The sequence below is a fragment of the Nerophis ophidion genome, linkage group LG08, assembly GCF_033978795.1.
Source record: "Nerophis ophidion isolate RoL-2023_Sa linkage group LG08, RoL_Noph_v1.0, whole genome shotgun sequence".
Taxonomy (NCBI): Eukaryota; Metazoa; Chordata; class Actinopteri; order Syngnathiformes; family Syngnathidae; genus Nerophis; species Nerophis ophidion.
The window spans coordinates 13938329-13956680 of NC_084618.1; the positions used below are offsets into that span (position 1 = coordinate 13938329).

The 18352-nt window shown below is 42.9% G+C and overlaps 1 protein-coding gene across 2 annotated transcripts in view; it reads left to right on the top strand.

Moving 5' to 3' along the window:
• si:ch211-243g18.2 (uncharacterized protein LOC559906 homolog) overlaps positions 1-10616 on the top strand; it is a 39842-nt gene extending 29226 nt beyond the window's left edge. For both annotated transcript variants that reach the window (XM_061907311.1, XM_061907312.1), the window contains exons 9-11: positions 1641-1858; positions 5354-5382; positions 9985-10616. In XM_061907311.1, coding sequence (XP_061763295.1) covers positions 1641-1858; positions 5354-5382; positions 9985-10100 — 363 coding nt within the window. In that variant the 3' untranslated portion in view covers positions 10101-10616. The remainder of the gene's footprint in view (positions 1-1640; positions 1859-5353; positions 5383-9984) is intronic.
• The last annotated feature ends 7736 nt before the right edge of the window (positions 10617-18352 follow it).

Here is an 18352-nt window from a genome sequence, read left to right on the forward strand (position 1 = left end):
GGACTCCCACTATTATGTTAGATCCACTATGGACTGGACTCCCACAATTATAGTAGATCTGCTATGGACTGGACTCCCACTATTATGTTAAATCCCACTATGGACTGGACTCTCACAATATTATGCTAGATCCACTCGACGTCCATCCCATTGGATTTAGTTTTTTCTTGCTCTGATGTGAGATCTGAGCCCAGAATGTCGTTGTAACTTGTGCAGCCATTTGAGACACTCGTGATTTGGGGCTATATAAGTAAACAGTAATTGATTGATTGATTGACAGATGTCCAGTTATCATGGCTCCAAATAGGTAGATATCATCAATGTTCCCGACTGAAAGGGTTCAATCAATCAATCAATCAATGTTTATTTATATAGCCCCAAATCACAAATGTCTCAAAGGGCTGCACAAATCATTACGACTACAACATCCTCGGAAGAACCCACAAAAGGGCAAAGAAAACTCACACCCAGTGGGCAGGGAGAATTCACATCCAGTGGGACGCCAGTGACAATGCTGACTATGAGAAACCTTGGAGAGGACCTCAGATGTGGGCAACCCCCCCCCCCCCCCCCCTCCCTAGGGGACCGAAAGCAATGGATGTCGAACGGGTCTAACATGATACTGTGAAAGTTCAATCCATAGTGGCTCCAACACAGCCGCGAGAGTTCAGTCCAAAGCGGATCCAAGACAGCAGCGAGAGTCCCGTCCACAGGAGACCATCTCAAGCGGAGGCGGATCAGCAGTGTAGAGATGTCCCCAATCGATACAGGCGAGCGGTCCATCCTGGGTCCAGACGAGCGGTCCATCCTGGGTCTCGACTCTGGACAGCCAGTACTTCATCCATGGTCATCGGACCGGACCCCCTCCACAAGGGAGGGGGGGACATAGGAGAAAGAAAAGAAGCGGCAGATCAACTGGTCTAAAAAGGAGGTCTATTTAAAGGCTAGAGTATACAGATGAGTTTTAAGGTGAGACTTAAATGCTTCTACTGAGGTAGCATCTAGAACTGTTACCGGGAGGGCATTCCAGAGTACTGGAGCCCGAACGGAAAACGCTCTATAGCCCGCAGACTTTTTTTGGGCTCTAGGAATCACTAATAAGCCGGAGTCTTTTGAAGGCAGATTTCTTGCCGGGACATATGGTACAATACAATCGGCAAGATAGGCTGGAGCTAGACCGTGTAGTATTTTATACGTAAGTAGTAAAACCTTAAAGTCACATCTTAAGGGCACAGGATGCCAGTGCTGGTGAGCCAGTACAGGCGTAATGTGATCAAACTTTCTTGTTCTTGTCAAAAGTCTAGCAGCCGCATTTTGTACCAACTGTAATCTTTTAATGGTTCCCAACAGTCCGTCGTGTGTCCGGCAAAAACCGTTCCGTCAAGACAGACGGCTTCCCCCAAAACCCGAGATCTTGTCAATTTTGTTGACAGGCAAGTTGATCAATTCCCTTCGTTCAGATTCTAGAGAGCAGTGCAATTTAAACAAGACAGGACGAGACCAAGAGCCGAGCAGAGCAGACGCAGAGAGGGGGAGGGAGTGTGATCGTCTTTGCCAAGAGCCAAGAGTGGGGAAAAAAAGAACGCAAAAGTCAATATTCAGAATCCCAACGTCTCGACACTTATTTTATCCACGACCAGGTCGCCGTCCTGGACGGGAACTTGGGCGAGACGGGTCTCAAGTACTCGAGCGAGATGGAGCGTCTGCAGGTCACCCTCAACCAGCTGGAGGAAGACCTCTCGCAGCTCCGGCTGGACATGCAGCGCACCAAGACCGACTACGAGCATCTGCTCCGCATCAAGCAGAACCTGGAGATGGAGATCGCCACCTACAGGCGTCTGCTGGAGGGCGAGGAAAGGTGAGAAGACGGAGAGGCCACTTAGCTTAGCGTAAAAAGCTCTTCTCAAAGTCCTGGAATAGGTTTTTGAATTTGCTTGACTAAAAGCTTTAGTCAGGTTGTCCTATTTCTTCTGTCTATATCAGATGATAGCATGTAGCATAAGAAGCTAACTAGTTTGAATTTCAGCGATCATGTGCTCAACTGTCACCGATTCTGTTCATAAATTTTATGGACAGAATTTCTAGGCGCAGTCAGGGCGTTGAGGGGATCCGGTTTTGGTGGCTGCAGGATTAGGTCTCTGCCTTTTGCAGATGATGTGGTCCTGATGGCTTCATCTGGATCCTCGGCTCTCACTGGATCGGTTCGCAGCCGACTGTGAAGGGACTGGGATGAGAATCAGCACCTCCAAGTCCGAGTCCATGGTTCTCGCCCGGGAAAGGATGGAGTGCCATCTCCGGGTTGGGGAGGAGACCCTGCCCCAAGTGGAGGAGTTCAAGTACCTCGGAGTCTTGTTCACGAGTGAGGGAAGAGTGGATCGTGAGATCGACAGGCGGATACTGCAGACCCTGTAATTATCCGTTGTGGTGAAGAAGTAGCTGAGCCGGAAGGCAAAGCTCTCAATTTACCGGTGGATCTACGTTCCCATCCTCACCTGAGGTCATGAGTTTTGGGTCATGGACTGCATGATTCATTCCAATTGGATACAGTCTGATACAAAAATATGGTTCTATAGGCGCCTTGGTCGAAAGAGTTACCAGTGACAAAGTCTTAAACCAAGTCTAGAAAAAGAGACATAGAATGTGGCCAAAAAAAGTTCCTTTGGCACATTTTCTGCCAGGAAGACACAGGGGATTTCTAGAAATGGACTGCATGATTCATTCCAATTGGATACAGTCTGATACAAAACTATGGTTCTATAGGCGTCTGGGTCGAAAGGGTTTCCAGTGACAAAGTCTTAAACCAAGTCTAGAAAGAGAGACAAAGAATGTGGCCAAAAATATTTCCTTGGGCACATTTTCCTCCAGGAAGACACAGGTGATTTTAGAAATGGACTGCACGATGGCTTCATCTAGATCTTCGGCTCTCACTGGATCGGTTCGCAGCCGACTGTGAAGCGACCGGGATGAGAATCAGCACCTCCAAGTCCGAGTCCATGGTTCTCGCCCGGGAAAGGATGGAGTGCCATCTCCGGGTTGGGGAGGAGACCCTGCCCCAAGTGGAGGAGTTCAAGTACCTCGGAGTCTTGTTCACGAGTGAGGGAAGAGTTGATCGTGAGATCGACAGGCGGATACTGCAGACCCTGTATTTATCCGTTGTGGTGAAGAAGGAGCTGAGCCGGAAGGCAAAGCTCTCAATTTACCGGTGGATCTACGTTCCCATCCTCACCTGAGGTCATGAGTTTTGGGTCATGGACTGCATGATTCATTCCAATTGGAAACAGTCTGATACAAAAATATGGTTCTTGGTCGAAAGAGTTACCAGTGACAAAGTCTTAAACCAAGTCTAGAAAAAGAGACATAGAATGTGGCCCAAAAAAGTTATTTTGGCACATTTTCTGCCAGGAAGACACAGGGGATTTCTAGAAATGGACTGCATGATTCATTCCAATTGGATACAGTCTGATACAAAACTATGGTTCTATAGGCGTCTGGGTCGAAAGTGTTTCCAGTGACAAAGTCTTAAACCAAGTCTAGAAAGAGAGACAAAGAATGTGGCCAAAAATATTTCCTTGGGCACATTTTCCTCCAGGAAGACACAGGTGATTTTAGAAATGGACTGCACGATGGCTTCATCTGGATCTTCGGCTCTCACTGGATCGGTTTGCAGCCGACTGTGAAGGGACTGGGATGAGAATCAGCACCTCCAAGTCCGAGTCCATGGTTCTCGCGCGGGAAACGATGGAGTGCCATCTCCGGGTTGGGGAGGAGACCCTGCCCCAAGTGGAGGAGTTCAAGTACCTCGGAGTCTTGTTCACGAGTGAGGGAAGAGTGGATCGTGAGATCGACAGGCGGATACTGCAGACCCTGTAATTATCCGTTGTGGTGAAGAAGTAGCTGAGCCGGAAGGCAAAGCTCTCAATTTACCGGTGGATCTACGTTCCCATCCTCACCTGAGGTCATGAGTTTTGGGTCATGACCGAAAGGACAAGATCACGGGTACAAGCGGCCCAAGTGAGTTGGCGGGTCTCTCCCTTAAAGATAGGGTGAGGAGCTCAAAGTAAAGCCTCTGCTTCTTGTCAGGTTCAAACACTGATGATAGCTATTAATCAGACAAGAAGCAAGGTGCCATGCAGAGACAGAGTTCAATTTAACTCATGAGGAGAACGCATGGAGCTGCACACTTAGTCACAGTCTCGCCCTACGCTCCAAGGTTCTACGTTCCCATCCTCACCTGAGGTCATGAGTTTTGGGTCATGACCGAAAGGACAAGATCACGGGTACAAGCGGCCCAAGTGAGTTGGCGGGTCTCTCCCTTAGAGATAGGGTGAGGAGCTCTGTCATCCGTGAGGAGCTCAAAGTAAAGCCTCTGCTCCTTGTCAGGTTCAAACACTGATGATAGCTATTAATCAAACAAGAAGCAAGGTACCATGCAGAGACAGAGTTCAATTTAACTCATGAGGAGAACGCATGGAGCTGCACACTTAGTCACAGTCTCGCCCTACGCTCCAAGGTTCAGCTCCCGTGTCCCTCTATTTATTCAGGAGTTCCACAGTCAACATCACTGAGGCCGCTTCTAAAAGGAGTGGTCACATATATTTTGCAAAGCAGGTCCAGGACGCACAATACGTGACGGAATGTGCTGGGACCTTGTCATTTCGCTTTGTCTCTGCTTCCTCTGCGTGCTGTCATCTTATCTGCGTTGAGGTCCTTGAAGTCCTTGGCTGTCAGCGGGCTAAAACAAGGATAACATCTGCGGCTGAGGCCACCCCTCAGACGGGTAGTTTTGTCCTTGCACAGATAGAAATAATGCAGCTAAAGCACAATAGCTAATAACTATAGCAACAGACTTTAGGAAATACTAAAGTTGTGTGATAATATATATACATGATTATTTAAACACTCCTCCACATGGAGAGGAGTCAGATGAGGTGGTTTGGGCATCTGCTCAGGATGCCACCCGAACGCCTCCCTAGGGAGGTGTCTAAGGCATGTACAAACCGGCAAGAGGCCACGGGGAAGACCCAGGACATGTTGGGAAAACTGGCCTGGGAAAGGAAGAGCTGGACCAAGTGGCTGGGGAGAGGGAAGTCTGGGCTTCTCTGCTTACGCTGCTACCCCCGCGACCCCACCTCAGATAAGCAGAAGAAAATGGATGAATGTGCTCAAATGTTAGTTAACACCGCTTGTTGATCATTTTCTCTCATGTAAATGTTTGCATTAATTTCGGGATTAACATTTAATCGATGTTTATTTTTCAAAGGTTGAGGCGGAACCGACTTTTATCTTGCTGGAAAAAAATGTTTTTATTTTCACTCCGGTTCAAAACAACTTTTTCTGTTTTTCTCTTCCGTAGTCTTAAGGAAGTTCCTCCTCCACCAAAAAGTGAGTATTTTTTAAAATTTTTTTCAATGTTCCAATTAGCAGGGGTGTGGACTCGAGTCACGTGACTTGGACTCGAGTCAGACTCGAGTCATGAATTTGATGACTTTAGACTTGACTTGACAAAATGTAAAAATACTTGCAACTCGACTTAGACTTTAACATCAATGACTTGTGACTTGACATGACTTGCTACTTTCCCCAAAACCCAACGATTAAAAAGTTATTCAGGAGCGCTCCGTATCTTCCCTCGTGTACGCGTGTCTGTCAGCGTGTGCGCGCTTCTTGTCAGAACAACAGCCAATCAAATTACATCCACGTTGTATTCGTCACACAGCATTCAGCCAATCAAATTGCAGGAAAACCAACGAAGAAGATCTCTCAAACAACCCGCCAGTGAGGAAAAATTATGCCAAAAATATTTTCGTTCGGGGATTAAAACTACGAGTTGGTCAACAAAAAACGATTTCCAGTAAGCAAAGAATGCGGTTTCGAAGATTACAGACGGAGACGCAACAACTTCCTACTTCGTTTGACATTTCAAGATGCACAATGAAGGGTAAGTTTTAAATGAAAGCTAACGTTTATTGGCTGAGTAATGTAACTTTTATTTGTTGTGTAGTTAATTCAGTGAGGCTGTAAACTCACTGCTAACGTTAGAACCATAGACATCTTATAAGTGTGCGCAGCATCGAGCGCTACTGCCTACTGGCGCAGACGAGACGCGGGGCCGCCATCTTGGAGTGGTGATCCACTCCACTCAGTGCAATTTATTTGGCAGGAGCAATGAGCTGTCAGCGCATTTAATTCATTTTACCTCACTGAATACCACTCATTTCCACCCTCTTTTTTGTCATACGTGTAACTATGATAAAGGACACATGTTTTGGCGTGTTCATAGTTTGCTTAACAGTAATATAATATTCTTATATACTATAAGTGACCAGACGTCCGAGATTAAAACTGGGAATAATAATCCCAGAGAAGGGGGAAAAAAACGGTCAGCTATTTTTAAGTTGAAGAAACAATATTATTAAGTTATATATACATGTGTATATCCTACATAAACAATGCATGAATACATTAGATATATATATATATATCTTAGGGACCTATAGACTGTATCTCCGTTTTTGCAGCAACAGAGAGTTTATTCTGTCTTGACACTTTGTATTGATATTTTCTATTACATTCTTCCCTTAAATAATCATGTTTACAGTGATTGTTTTGTATGTATTTTTTATGTATGTTGGTTTGGACAAAAGTGTCTGCCAAATACTTAAACATATATAAACACCTGAAAGTCTTTGTATGAACTAAAACCACCAATCTGTTTCACTGGATTCAGAATAAAACCAAAGGCTGTCTTACCCAACAAAGTTAGAATTTGAATATTGTTACTTGAAGACTTATTCCTGGTTACAATTAGACTGTTAAGAGAGTATTGTCTTATATTTTGCCTAAAATGAGAATGCATCATAATCAGTGGTGGCTGGTGAATTTTGTTTTAGTTTTGTTAACCAAATACCTGTAGGGGCGTCATCCTCCCCCAGAAGATTTCTTTGTGATTTTCACATACAAATATTGAAGATCTTTGCTCCTTCTCAACTCTGTGGCGATATTATTTTCACAAAATACAACCAATAGTACGTTAATGTTAAATCTTACTTATGAAAAGTAAGCCCCAGAATCCTATTTTCAACAGTCCTCTCATTTGAGCAGGAAAACGCTGAACACCAGCCCGACATCTTTGTTTTCTACCTGTCAGTTTAGGCTGCTCGCTGGCACCTTGTCGCCTCTTCAAGATGGCGGCCAAATTGCTCGTGTAATAGCAGCCAATGCTGTGTCTAATTATAAGATGTCTATGGTTATAATGTCATTGCAAACACGACAATCTGTTGCGTCCACTGCAGTTCGCTACTTTATTCATACTTTTTGTCAGGTGATTTTTTTTTAAGCGGGGTTGCATGACGTACCTACACATAACGTTACGTTGGTGAATGCATCACACACAGTAACGCAACGTTAGACGGCGGTCAGTAGCACCGCGTATTTTAGCCACCTACAAAAAGACAGACATAGTCAAATAAAGGTCGGTTAAAATGTATACTATATTAAGAATATGTGTACATATTGCATAGGGCCCTGACATCTAAAAAGTACGACTCTGTTCATTGTTATCTTCATGTATTTGTTATGTTTTTCATGTGTACGCACACATAAACACACATAGAATATGAGATGAGATCAATGAGATAAGGTAAGAACAGGATAGAAACTGCTGTTGAACTAGTTACAATGCAAAATGCCATGGAAATACAATGTTAACACCTTTGTGCAAATAAGTACAGTTGCACTTGTTTTTTTAAAATGTGTTTATTCTGTAAAGGAATGAGTTAAATGTTTAAAATGACGGGTTAATAGTGCTATTATGAAGTGCAATGTCAGCACTATTTTTTTCCTGCAGTTTCAAATGCACTTGTTTTAATAAATGCATACAGCGTTTTAAAATCATACACAATCTGTGTAAATATATTAGTCTGGGGTTAAAATCAATCAATCAATCAATGTTTATTTATACAGCCCCAAATCACAAATGTCTCAAAGGACTGCACAAATCATTACGACTACAACATCCTCGGAAGAACCCACAAAAGGGCAAGGAAAACTCACACCCAGTGGGCAGGGAGAATTCACATCCAGTGGGACGCCAGTGACAATGCTGACTATGAGAAACCTTGGAGAGGACCTCAGATGTGGGCAACCCCCCCCCCCCCCCCCCCTCTAGGGGACCGAAAGCAATGGATGTCGAGCGGGTCTAACATGATACTGTGAAAGTTCAATCCATAGTGGCTCCAAGACAGCAGCGAGAGTCCCGTCCACAGGAAATGACTTGAAATGACTCGAAACTCAAAATGCAGGACTTGGGACTTGACTTGAGACTTTCCAGTCTTGACTTTGGACTTGACTCGGTACTTGCCTGTCTTGACTCGAGACTTGAGGGCAAAGACTTGAGACTTACTTGTGACTTGCAAAACAATGACTTGGTCCCACCTCTGCCAATTAGTAATATGTTAATTTTAAATCCATTAAAGTAGTATGGAATGATGAAAGAATTAAAAATATAACATGTTTTATTTATTTAACCATAACACTACAATAGGTGAATTTTGAAGTTATTTTTGTAACTTTGTAACTTTATTCTTGTAATATCGGGAAAAAAAAAAAAAACCTAATCCTGGGGGGGCGGGGCTGGTTATGATTAATAAAATGTGAGTTACATGTTGATAACATAAATAAACATAAAATAGAGGTGCAACGATATGGTATTAAAGTCATCACAACAACCACTGTAGTGTTACGTAATTTCACCTATTTGGGTAAACATTTTTTTCGCAAACCAGTAATTATAATCCACAAACAATGTGTCGTGGTTGAGCGTCGGTACTGTCTCGAGCTCGGCAGTGTAATACTCTTCCACGTCAGTAGGTGGCAACAGGTTGCTAATTGCTTTGTAGATGTCGTGATCACAAAGGTATCTAATGTTTAAATGAAAAATAAACAAAAAGGCTTAAGAAAAAGGCATTGAAACTCAGGGAAGGCTGCGCAAAACAAAAGTAAAACTGAACTGGCTGCAAAGTTCACAAAAACCGAACGCTGGACGACAGCAAAGACTTGCAGCTTGGGGGAGCAGACGGCGTCCACAAAGCACATCCGCACTAGAGTTGTACGGCATAGCACTGCGATACTAATGACTCATATTCTGTACTATACCATCTCTAAAAAGTACCGGCCCCCGCCGCAATGCTGGTTTTACGAGCAGAGGAGCATGTTGGGCAGCGCACACTCACTGAGTACTTACAAGCAGACACAATGTGTAAACAGAAAAGGGAGAATGGATGCATTTTGGTGTAAAAAGTAACACCCGCATTGTTTCATCTACTTCTAAATCAGTAATCCTCGCCTCGATGGCGACGAATAGAATGAGTTTCTTACAAGTAACATTATCACTGGAGGATGAGGAATAGCTAAACATGCTTCACTACACACGGCAGGCGGATACAATAGCTCACCGGAGTCACAATGTAAACAAACGCCATGGGTGGATCTACACCTGACATCTACTGTAATGATACCAAGTACTAGTCAATTCTACTATGATTACATCGATATTTTTTCACATCACAAAATCATAATATGTTTAGAAACTCAGTAAACGTGTCCCTGGACACATGAGGACTTTGAATATGACCAATGTATGATCCTGTAGCTACTTGGTATCGGATCGATACCTAAATGTGTGGTATCATCCAAAACTAATGTCAAGTATCAAAGAGGAGAAGAATAAGTGATTATTACATTTTAACAGAAGTGAAGATAGAAAATGTTCAAACAGAAAATAAGCAGATAGTAACAGTAAATGGACAAGTAGGTTAATAATATTTTTTTTTTACAGTTTGTCCCTCATAATGTAGACAAAATAATAGAATTATAAATGACACGATACGTCAGCAGACTAATTAGGGGTCTTTGTTTGTTTACTTACTACTAAAAGACGAGTTGTCTAGTATTTTCACTATTTCATTTAACTGTCCGCCCACGCAGAGGAGCCCGAAGTTCGCACCCGGAAGATCGTGAAGGTGGTGACCCAGACCATGGTCAACGGCAAGGTGGTGGACGAGTCCAGCGAGGTGGAGCAAATCGAGGAAACCAAGAAATAGAGGGTTGTGTAGGATACAAAAATATGAAATATTATTCATTGACTAGACCACCTTCCAGAAGCTCATACGCAGTAGTTGTGCATGCTAACACCAACCTTGGATTAGACTAAAGTACTTAAAGTAAGTATTAGACAAATAATACAGAGTACCTCAACCAGATTGGAATGTATTTGCGTAGGATAGTTTACTTTGTTGTTGTGTTTCTTTGAATAAATGCTCCTTTACCTTTGAAGTTCTTTGGTCCAACTCACGACGATCCGTGAATTGAGACAGGTGATTTCTATAATTTGGAATGCACGATTCATTCCAATTGGATACGGTCTGATGAAAAAGTATTGTTCTATAGGCGTCGGGGTCGAAAGAGTTACTAGCGACAAAGTCTTAAACCAAGTCTACAAAGACAGACCTTTAGAACATTGCCAAAACAATTTCCTGGGGCACATTTTCCGCCAAGAAGCCACAGGTGATTTCTAGAAATTAACTGAACGATTCATTCTAATTGGATACAGTCTGATACAAAAATATGGTTCTATAGGCGTCTGGGTCGAAAGTGTTTCCAGTGAAAAAGTCTTAAACCAAGTCTAGAAAGAGAGACATATAGAATGTGGCCAAAACAAGTTCCTGGGGCACATTTTCCGCCAGGAAGACACAGGTGATTTCTAGAAATGGACTGCACGATTCATTCTAATTGGATACAGTCTGATAAAAAAATATGGTTCTATGGGCGTCTGGGTCGAAAGAGTTACCAGTGACAAAGTGTTAAACCAAGTTTAGTAAGAAGGACCTTTAGAACGTTGCCAAAACAAGGTCCTGGAGCACTTTTCCGCCAGGAAGACACAGGTGATTTCTAGAAATGGACTGCATGATTCATTCCAATTGGATACAGTCTGATACAAAAATATGGTTCTATAGGTGTCTGGTTCGAAAGTGTTTCCAGTGAAAAAGTCTTAAACCAATTCTAGAAAGAGAGACATATAGAATGTGGCCAAAACAAGTTCCTGGGGCACATTGTCCGGCAGGAAGACACAGGTGATTTCTAGAAATGAACTGCACGATTCATTCCAATTGGATACAGTCTGATATAAAAATATGGTTCTATAGGCGTCTGGGTCGAAAGAGTTACCAATGACAAAGTCTTAAACTAAGTCTAGAAAGAGAGACAAAGAATGTGGCCAAAAATAGTTACTTGGGTACATTTTCCTCCAGGAAGACACAGGTGATTTTAAAAATGGACTGCACGATTAATTCCAATTGGATACAGTCTGATATAAAAATATGGTTCTATAGGCGTCTGGGTTGAAAGAGTTACCAATGACAAAGTCTTAAACCAAGTCTAGAAAGAGAGACATAGAATGTGGCCAAAAATAGTTACTTGGGCACATTTTCCTCCAGGAAGACACAGGTGATTTCTAGAAATGGACTGCACGATTCATTCTAATTGGATACAGTCTCATCAAAAAATATGGTTCTATGGGCGTCTGGGTCAAAAGAGTTACCAGTGACAAAGCCTTAAACCAAGTCTAGTAAGAAGGACCTTTAGAACGTTGCCAAAACAAGGTCCTGGGGCACATTTCCGCCAGGAAGACAAGGGTGATTTGTAGAAATTGACTGCACGACTCATTCCAATTGGCTACAGTCTGATGAAAAAAGTATTGTTCTATAGGCGTCTGGGTCAAAATAGTTACCAGTGACAAAGTCTTAAACCATGTCTAGAAAAAGAGACATAGAATGTGGCCAAAACAATTTCCTGGGGCACATTTTCCGCCAAGAAGCCACAGGTGATTTCTAGAAATTAACTGAACGATTCATTCTAATTGGATACAGTCTGATACAAAAATATGGTTCTATAGGCGTCTGGGTCGAAAGTGTTTCCAGTGAAAAAGTCTTAAACCAAGTCTAGAAAGAGAGACATATAGAATGTGGCCAAAACAAGTTCCTGGGGCACATTTTCCGCCAGGAAGACACAGGTGATTTCTAGAAATGGACTGCACGATTCATTCTAATTGGATACAGTCTGATAAAAAAATATGGTTCTATGGGCGTCTGGGTCGAAAGAGTTACCAGTGACAAAGTGTTAAACCAAGTTTAGTAAGAAGGACCTTTAGAACGTTGCCAAAACAAGGTCCTGGAGCACTTTTCCGCCAGGAAGACACAGGTGATTTCTAGAAATGGACTGCATGATTCATTCCAATTGGATACAGTCTGATACAAAAATATGGTTCTATAGGTGTCTGGTTCGAAAGTGTTTCCAGTGAAAAAGTCTTAAACCAATTCTAGAAAGAGAGACATATAGAATGTGGCCAAAACAAGTTCCTGGGGCACATTGTCCGGCAGGAAGACACAGGTGATTTCTAGAAATGAACTGCACGATTCATTCCAATTGGATACAGTCTGATATAAAAATATGGTTCTATAGGCGTCTGGGTCGAAAGAGTTACCAATGACAAAGTCTTAAACTAAGTCTAGAAAGAGAGACAAAGAATGTGGCCAAAAATAGTTACTTGGGTACATTTTCCTCCAGGAAGACACAGGTGATTTTAAAAATGGACTGCACGATTAATTCCAATTGGATACAGTCTGATATAAAAATATGGTTCTATAGGCGTCTGGGTTGAAAGAGTTACCAATGACAAAGTCTTAAACCAAGTCTAGAAAGAGAGACATAGAATGTGGCCAAAAATAGTTACTTGGGCACATTTTCCTCCAGGAAGACACAGGTGATTTCTAGAAATGGACTGCACGATTCATTCTAATTGGATACAGTCTCATCAAAAAATATGGTTCTATGGGCGTCTGGGTCAAAAGAGTTACCAGTGACAAAGCCTTAAACCAAGTCTAGTAAGAAGGACCTTTAGAACGTTGCCAAAACAAGGTCCTGGGGCACATTTCCGCCAGGAAGACAAGGGTGATTTGTAGAAATTGACTGCACGACTCATTCCAATTGGCTACAGTCTGATGAAAAAAGTATTGTTCTATAGGCGTCTGGGTCAAAATAGTTACCAGTGACAAAGTCTTAAACCATGTCTAGAAAAAGAGACATAGAATGTGGCCAAAAAAAGTTCCTTTGGCACATTTTCTGCCAGGAAGACACAGGTGATTTTAGAAATGGACTGCACGATTCATTCCAATTGGATACAGTCTGATACAATACTATGGTTCTATAGGCATCTGGGTCGAAAGAGTTACCAGTGACAAAGTCTTAAACCAAGTCTAGAAAGAGAGACATAGAATGTGGCCCAAAAAAGTTCCTCGGGCACATTTCCCGCCAGGAAGACACAGGTGATTTCTAGAAATGGACTGCATGATTCATTCCAATTGGATACAGTCTGATACAAAAATATGGTTCTATAGGTGTCTGGGTCGAAAGTGTTTCCAGTGACAAAGTCTTAAACCAAGTCTAAAAAGAAGGACCTTTAGAACGTTGCCAAAACAAGGTCCTGTGGCACTTTTCCACCAGGAAGCCACAGGTGATTTGTAGGAATGGACTGCATGATTCATTCCAATTGGATACAGTCTGATGAAAAAAGTATTGTTCTATAGCCGTCTGGGTCGAAAGAGTTACCAATGACAAAGTCTTAAACCAAGTCTAGAAAGAGAGACATAGAATGTGGCCAAAAAAAGTTCCTCGGGCACATTTCCCGCCAGGAAGACACAGGTGATTTTAAAAATGGACTGCACGATTCATTCCAATTGGATACAGTCTGATACAAAAATATGGTTCTATAGGCGTCTGGGTCGAAAGTGTTTCCAGTGAAAAAGTCTTAAACCAAGTCTAGAAAGAGAGACATATAGAATGTGGCCAAAACAAGTTCCTGGGGCACATTTTCCGGCAGGAAGCCACAGTTGATTTCTGGAAATGAACTGCATGATTCATTCCAATTGGATACAGTCTGATACAAAAATATGGTTCTATAGGCGTCTGGGTCGAAAGAGTTACCAGTGACAAAGTCTTAAACCAAGTCTAAAAAGAAGGACCTTTAGAACGTTGCCAAAACAAGGTTCTGGGGCACATTTTCTGCCAGGAAGACACGGGTGATTTGTAGAAATGGACTGCACGATTCTTTCCAATTGGATACAGTCTGATGAAAAAAGTATTGTTCTATAGGCGTCTGGGTCGAAAAAGTTACCAATGACAAAGTCTTAAACCAAGTCTAGAAAAAGAGACATAGAATGTGGCCCAAAAAAGTTCCTTTGGCACATTTTCTGCCAGGAAGACACAGGTGATTTTAGAAATGAACTGCACGACTCATTCCAATTGGCTACAGTCTGATGAAAAAAGTATTGTTCTATAGGCGTCTGGGTCAAAATAGTTACCAGTGAAAAAGTCTTAAACCAAGTCTAGAAAAAGAGACATAGAATGTGGCCAAAAAAAGTTCCTTTGGCACATTTTCTGCCAGGAAGACACAGGTGATTTCTAGAAATGGACTGCACGATTCATTCCAATTGGATACAGTCTCATAAAAAAATATGGTTCTATGGGCGCCTGGGTCGAAAGAGTTACCAGTGACAAAGTCTAAAACCAAGTCTAGAAAGACAGACCTTGAGAACGTTGGCAAAACAAGTTCCTGGGACATATTTTCCGCCAGGAAGCCATAAAAGATCGATGCCTTGACAGGACAAATCCCAGGCAGAAAGCCAGAGCAGGACAAAGAAAAATATCTGAAGAACCATCATTGACGAAGACTTTGTTTCCTGGGTGTCACCATGCACAAAAACCTTACAAAGGACAGCAAAATGCAAAGGGGACTTGGTTTTAACATAATGAAAATAAAACAATAGTTTACAGAAGGTTAAAGACTCTACAAGAGAATGAAAATAAAACAATAGGTTACAGAAGGTTAAAGACTCTACACCAGGGGTGTCAAATTCATTTTAGCTCAGGGGCCACATGGAGGAAAACCTGTTCCCAAGTGGGCCAGACTGGTAAAACCATGGCATGATAACTTAAAAATAAATACAACAGAGAAGTTAAGGGGACACCTTTAGTCAAAAAGTGATTTATGACCCCTCATAAATCAATGATTTATGACCCCTCAAGGTCAAAGGTCAATGATTTATGAGGGGTCAAGTTCAAAGGTAAATGATTTATGAGGGGTCAAGGTTAAAGGTCAAAGTCAAAGGTCAAAGTCAAAGGTCAGGTTCAAATGTCAAGGTCAAGTGGGTGTGGCTTACCCGGAAGAGGGTGGAGTTAAGACCTGCGGTGGGAGTGGTTAAACCAGGAAGAGGGTGGAGTTTTAAACAGAAAGAGGGCAGAGTTAAGACCTGCGGTGGGAGTGGTTAAACCAGGAAGAGGGTGGAGTTAAGACCTGACGAGGGAACAAAGGAGGGTTCAGTTTTTTAAGAAAGCAATGTCATCTGAGCAGCATGTGACCATATATTTGATAGTTTAAATGTTTACGATCGTTTGAAACAACTTCCAGATTTCGATGTATTGATGGCTGGGAATGTTACGTGTGGAGATGTGGACACGCACACACACACACACACGCACACACGCACACACACACACACACACACACACACACACACACACACACACACACACACACACACACACACACACACACACGTAGAGGAGGGGTACAAAAGGGCGGTGTAAGGCTTAGTCATTATTTGGAGCTTTATACGTTAGCGTAAAGACTTTGTTCGATTCGGTCATGATTAGTGAAACGCCTGTGTCGATTTATAAAAATAATAAAACTTACATTGACGCTCCGCAAAAAAGTCGAGTGTTTCTAAATCGTATTCAGATGCCGCTGACCGAGTCTTTGCGTGAGAAATGGGACTTGGAAGCGTACGGGATGGAGGGATCTTTTGGATTTGTATTCAGATACGAAATGGGGGATATCTGCTTATTTCAGCTAAAAGAAAGAAGAGACGGAAGCCCTTTCTCGATATTTTCATCGTTATCTACCGTGGATTGGGAAGTTTTAAGACTGGCAATGCCCGATTTCCTGTGGCGTGATCCTTCACCGGTGGATAAACGCGTAAAAGGAAGCTTGTTTACTTACCCGACGATGGATGAGTTGAATGAGAGAAGAATTCTGTTCAGCGCTACCTGGGAGACGAAATCTTCAGCCTCGGGTCGTTGGTTTTTACGTGCCAGTCTCCGTGCTCCAAAAATCACCGGTACCTATCCGGCTCAGTGGACCGAGCCCGATGTCTTTTCCCTGGAGTCTTTCAACGATGAATGCGGGATGTTTACACCGTTGGTGGTCGTACCCATCGTGGCATGGCGAGAGCGAATGGCGACGATGAAGGAGAAAATAAACGACTTGTTCCGAAGCAGTCGACAATGGAAAAGCATGCTGACGACGAGAAGAAAGTTGTCCTTTGAGACCACACCCCCGACGGAGGACGAAAGGACCTCCCCCGCTTCAGTTTCAACCAATAACCTTCAAGGAAACACCCCCTCCTCCGACTCGTCCAATACCCTTTGAAAATCATAGCGTTAGTTTGATTGGTCGAGACTTTTTTTTTCGACCCTCCCTATAAAAACAACCCCACCCTGCAATTTTTTTTTTCGACCAGACCATATTGGCTCCCTTTTTTGAACGCACGGATCTCAAACAAGAAAATGGCAAACAAGACCATCAGACGCGTAAAGACCCGTCTTATACCACAGGACGATTTCAAACCATCCGTAAACACGACTGATGAAGCAAACATGGCCGAGATCTTTAACCCTCCTGAAACGACGGCTGGATCGGAGGTGGTGAGCGACGATGAGACGTGTCGCTTCGGCAGATGTTTCTGCAGATGGGGGATGAAAACCGACAACGCTACGCAGTCTTTGCCAGATGACGATAGGAAGGAGGAGGAAAAGGAGAATGACCTGATCATCATAACACCTCCGCCGTCCCCGCCACCAACCCCGTCACCATCCCCGTCACTCTTGGACCCCCCGTTGCACATCGATGATGAAACCGATGGGGGGAAGTGGTTGCTTTTCACCAGCACGGTGAAAACGGCCGTGTTTCATCTCCTCAACGAGGCCATCCGCCAGTTCAGGCAGAGCGAATGTTACGGTTGTCGGGTGAACCATCCGAGCCAGAGAAACCACCCGTGCCTGGAACCCTATGAAGAGGACTTTCTCCTGTACAACTACGACGGACTCATCAAGACTCTGCGTACGTCTAAATTCATTCAAGCCATTCAACGCTTGCTGATGCTTCGTCGCATCGAGGCTGAGGATTCAAGGGTCGAATCCTACGCCGACTCTCTGCTGTCTCAACTGAAATCTGAGAGAAATGTCTGGTGGGCCATAGATGACGTGTACAACGAGTTGGTACGGGGTGATGAAACGATTTTGAGACATCTGGATATGGTGACAGAGTGTTGGAATAATTACAAAAAAGATGGGTAATTATTGGAGAAAACTTGTAAACTCTATCGAAAACCACGCTGTTATTTACCCGTTGATTGACGCGATGGAAGCGTATGTTCTAAAACGAGACAAACCTCAAAAACTACAAATTATTCTTGATTATGCCCGCTCTAAGCCTACCTGGGAAGCTACCTGGAAATCCGTTGTCTCTCATGCTTTTGACTTTGACATTTTTGAAACAATTTTGAAGGAATGGTCTAAAGAAAAGTCTTTTCAACCTTCTCCTTATCACGTGTTCATTTTATATGCTCTGTTTGTTGATATGTCGATGTATCGTCTACGATGCGACATCCCCGTCAACGTTTTGTTTGAACTACAAAAACTGCACGAAGCGATTAAATTCACCTACGGTATACCTGTTTTACATCAAACCTTGATTATAGTTTATAGTTTATAGAAAAATTGTTTTAGATTCGCTGTGTGGTGTCCATGAATGAATAAAAACAAACTGTTTTAGATTCATTGTGTTGTTTCCATGAATGAATAAAAGAAATGTGTACCAAGCAACACGAGTTCATTTCTCTTTGTCTTTCCACAATGGAGAAAGCTATGGAAAAAGCATACTATACACCCGCACACCCGGGTAGTTTTGGAGGGGTAGATCGACTCCGTCGAGCTGTGCAGGATGAAACGGGGCAACGTGTCACAAAAGAAAAAGTTCAAGAATATTTAACGGGACAGGACGCCTATACACTCCATAAACCGGTTCGCATTCATTTTCCAAGAAACAGAGTCTTTGTCCCGCGACCTTTAACCCAGTTTCAAGCCGACCTCTGTGACATGCAAGCCTTGGCTGAATATAACGACGGTTATAATTATTTATTAACGGTCATAGATGTATTTTCCAAGAAGGCCTATGTGAGGG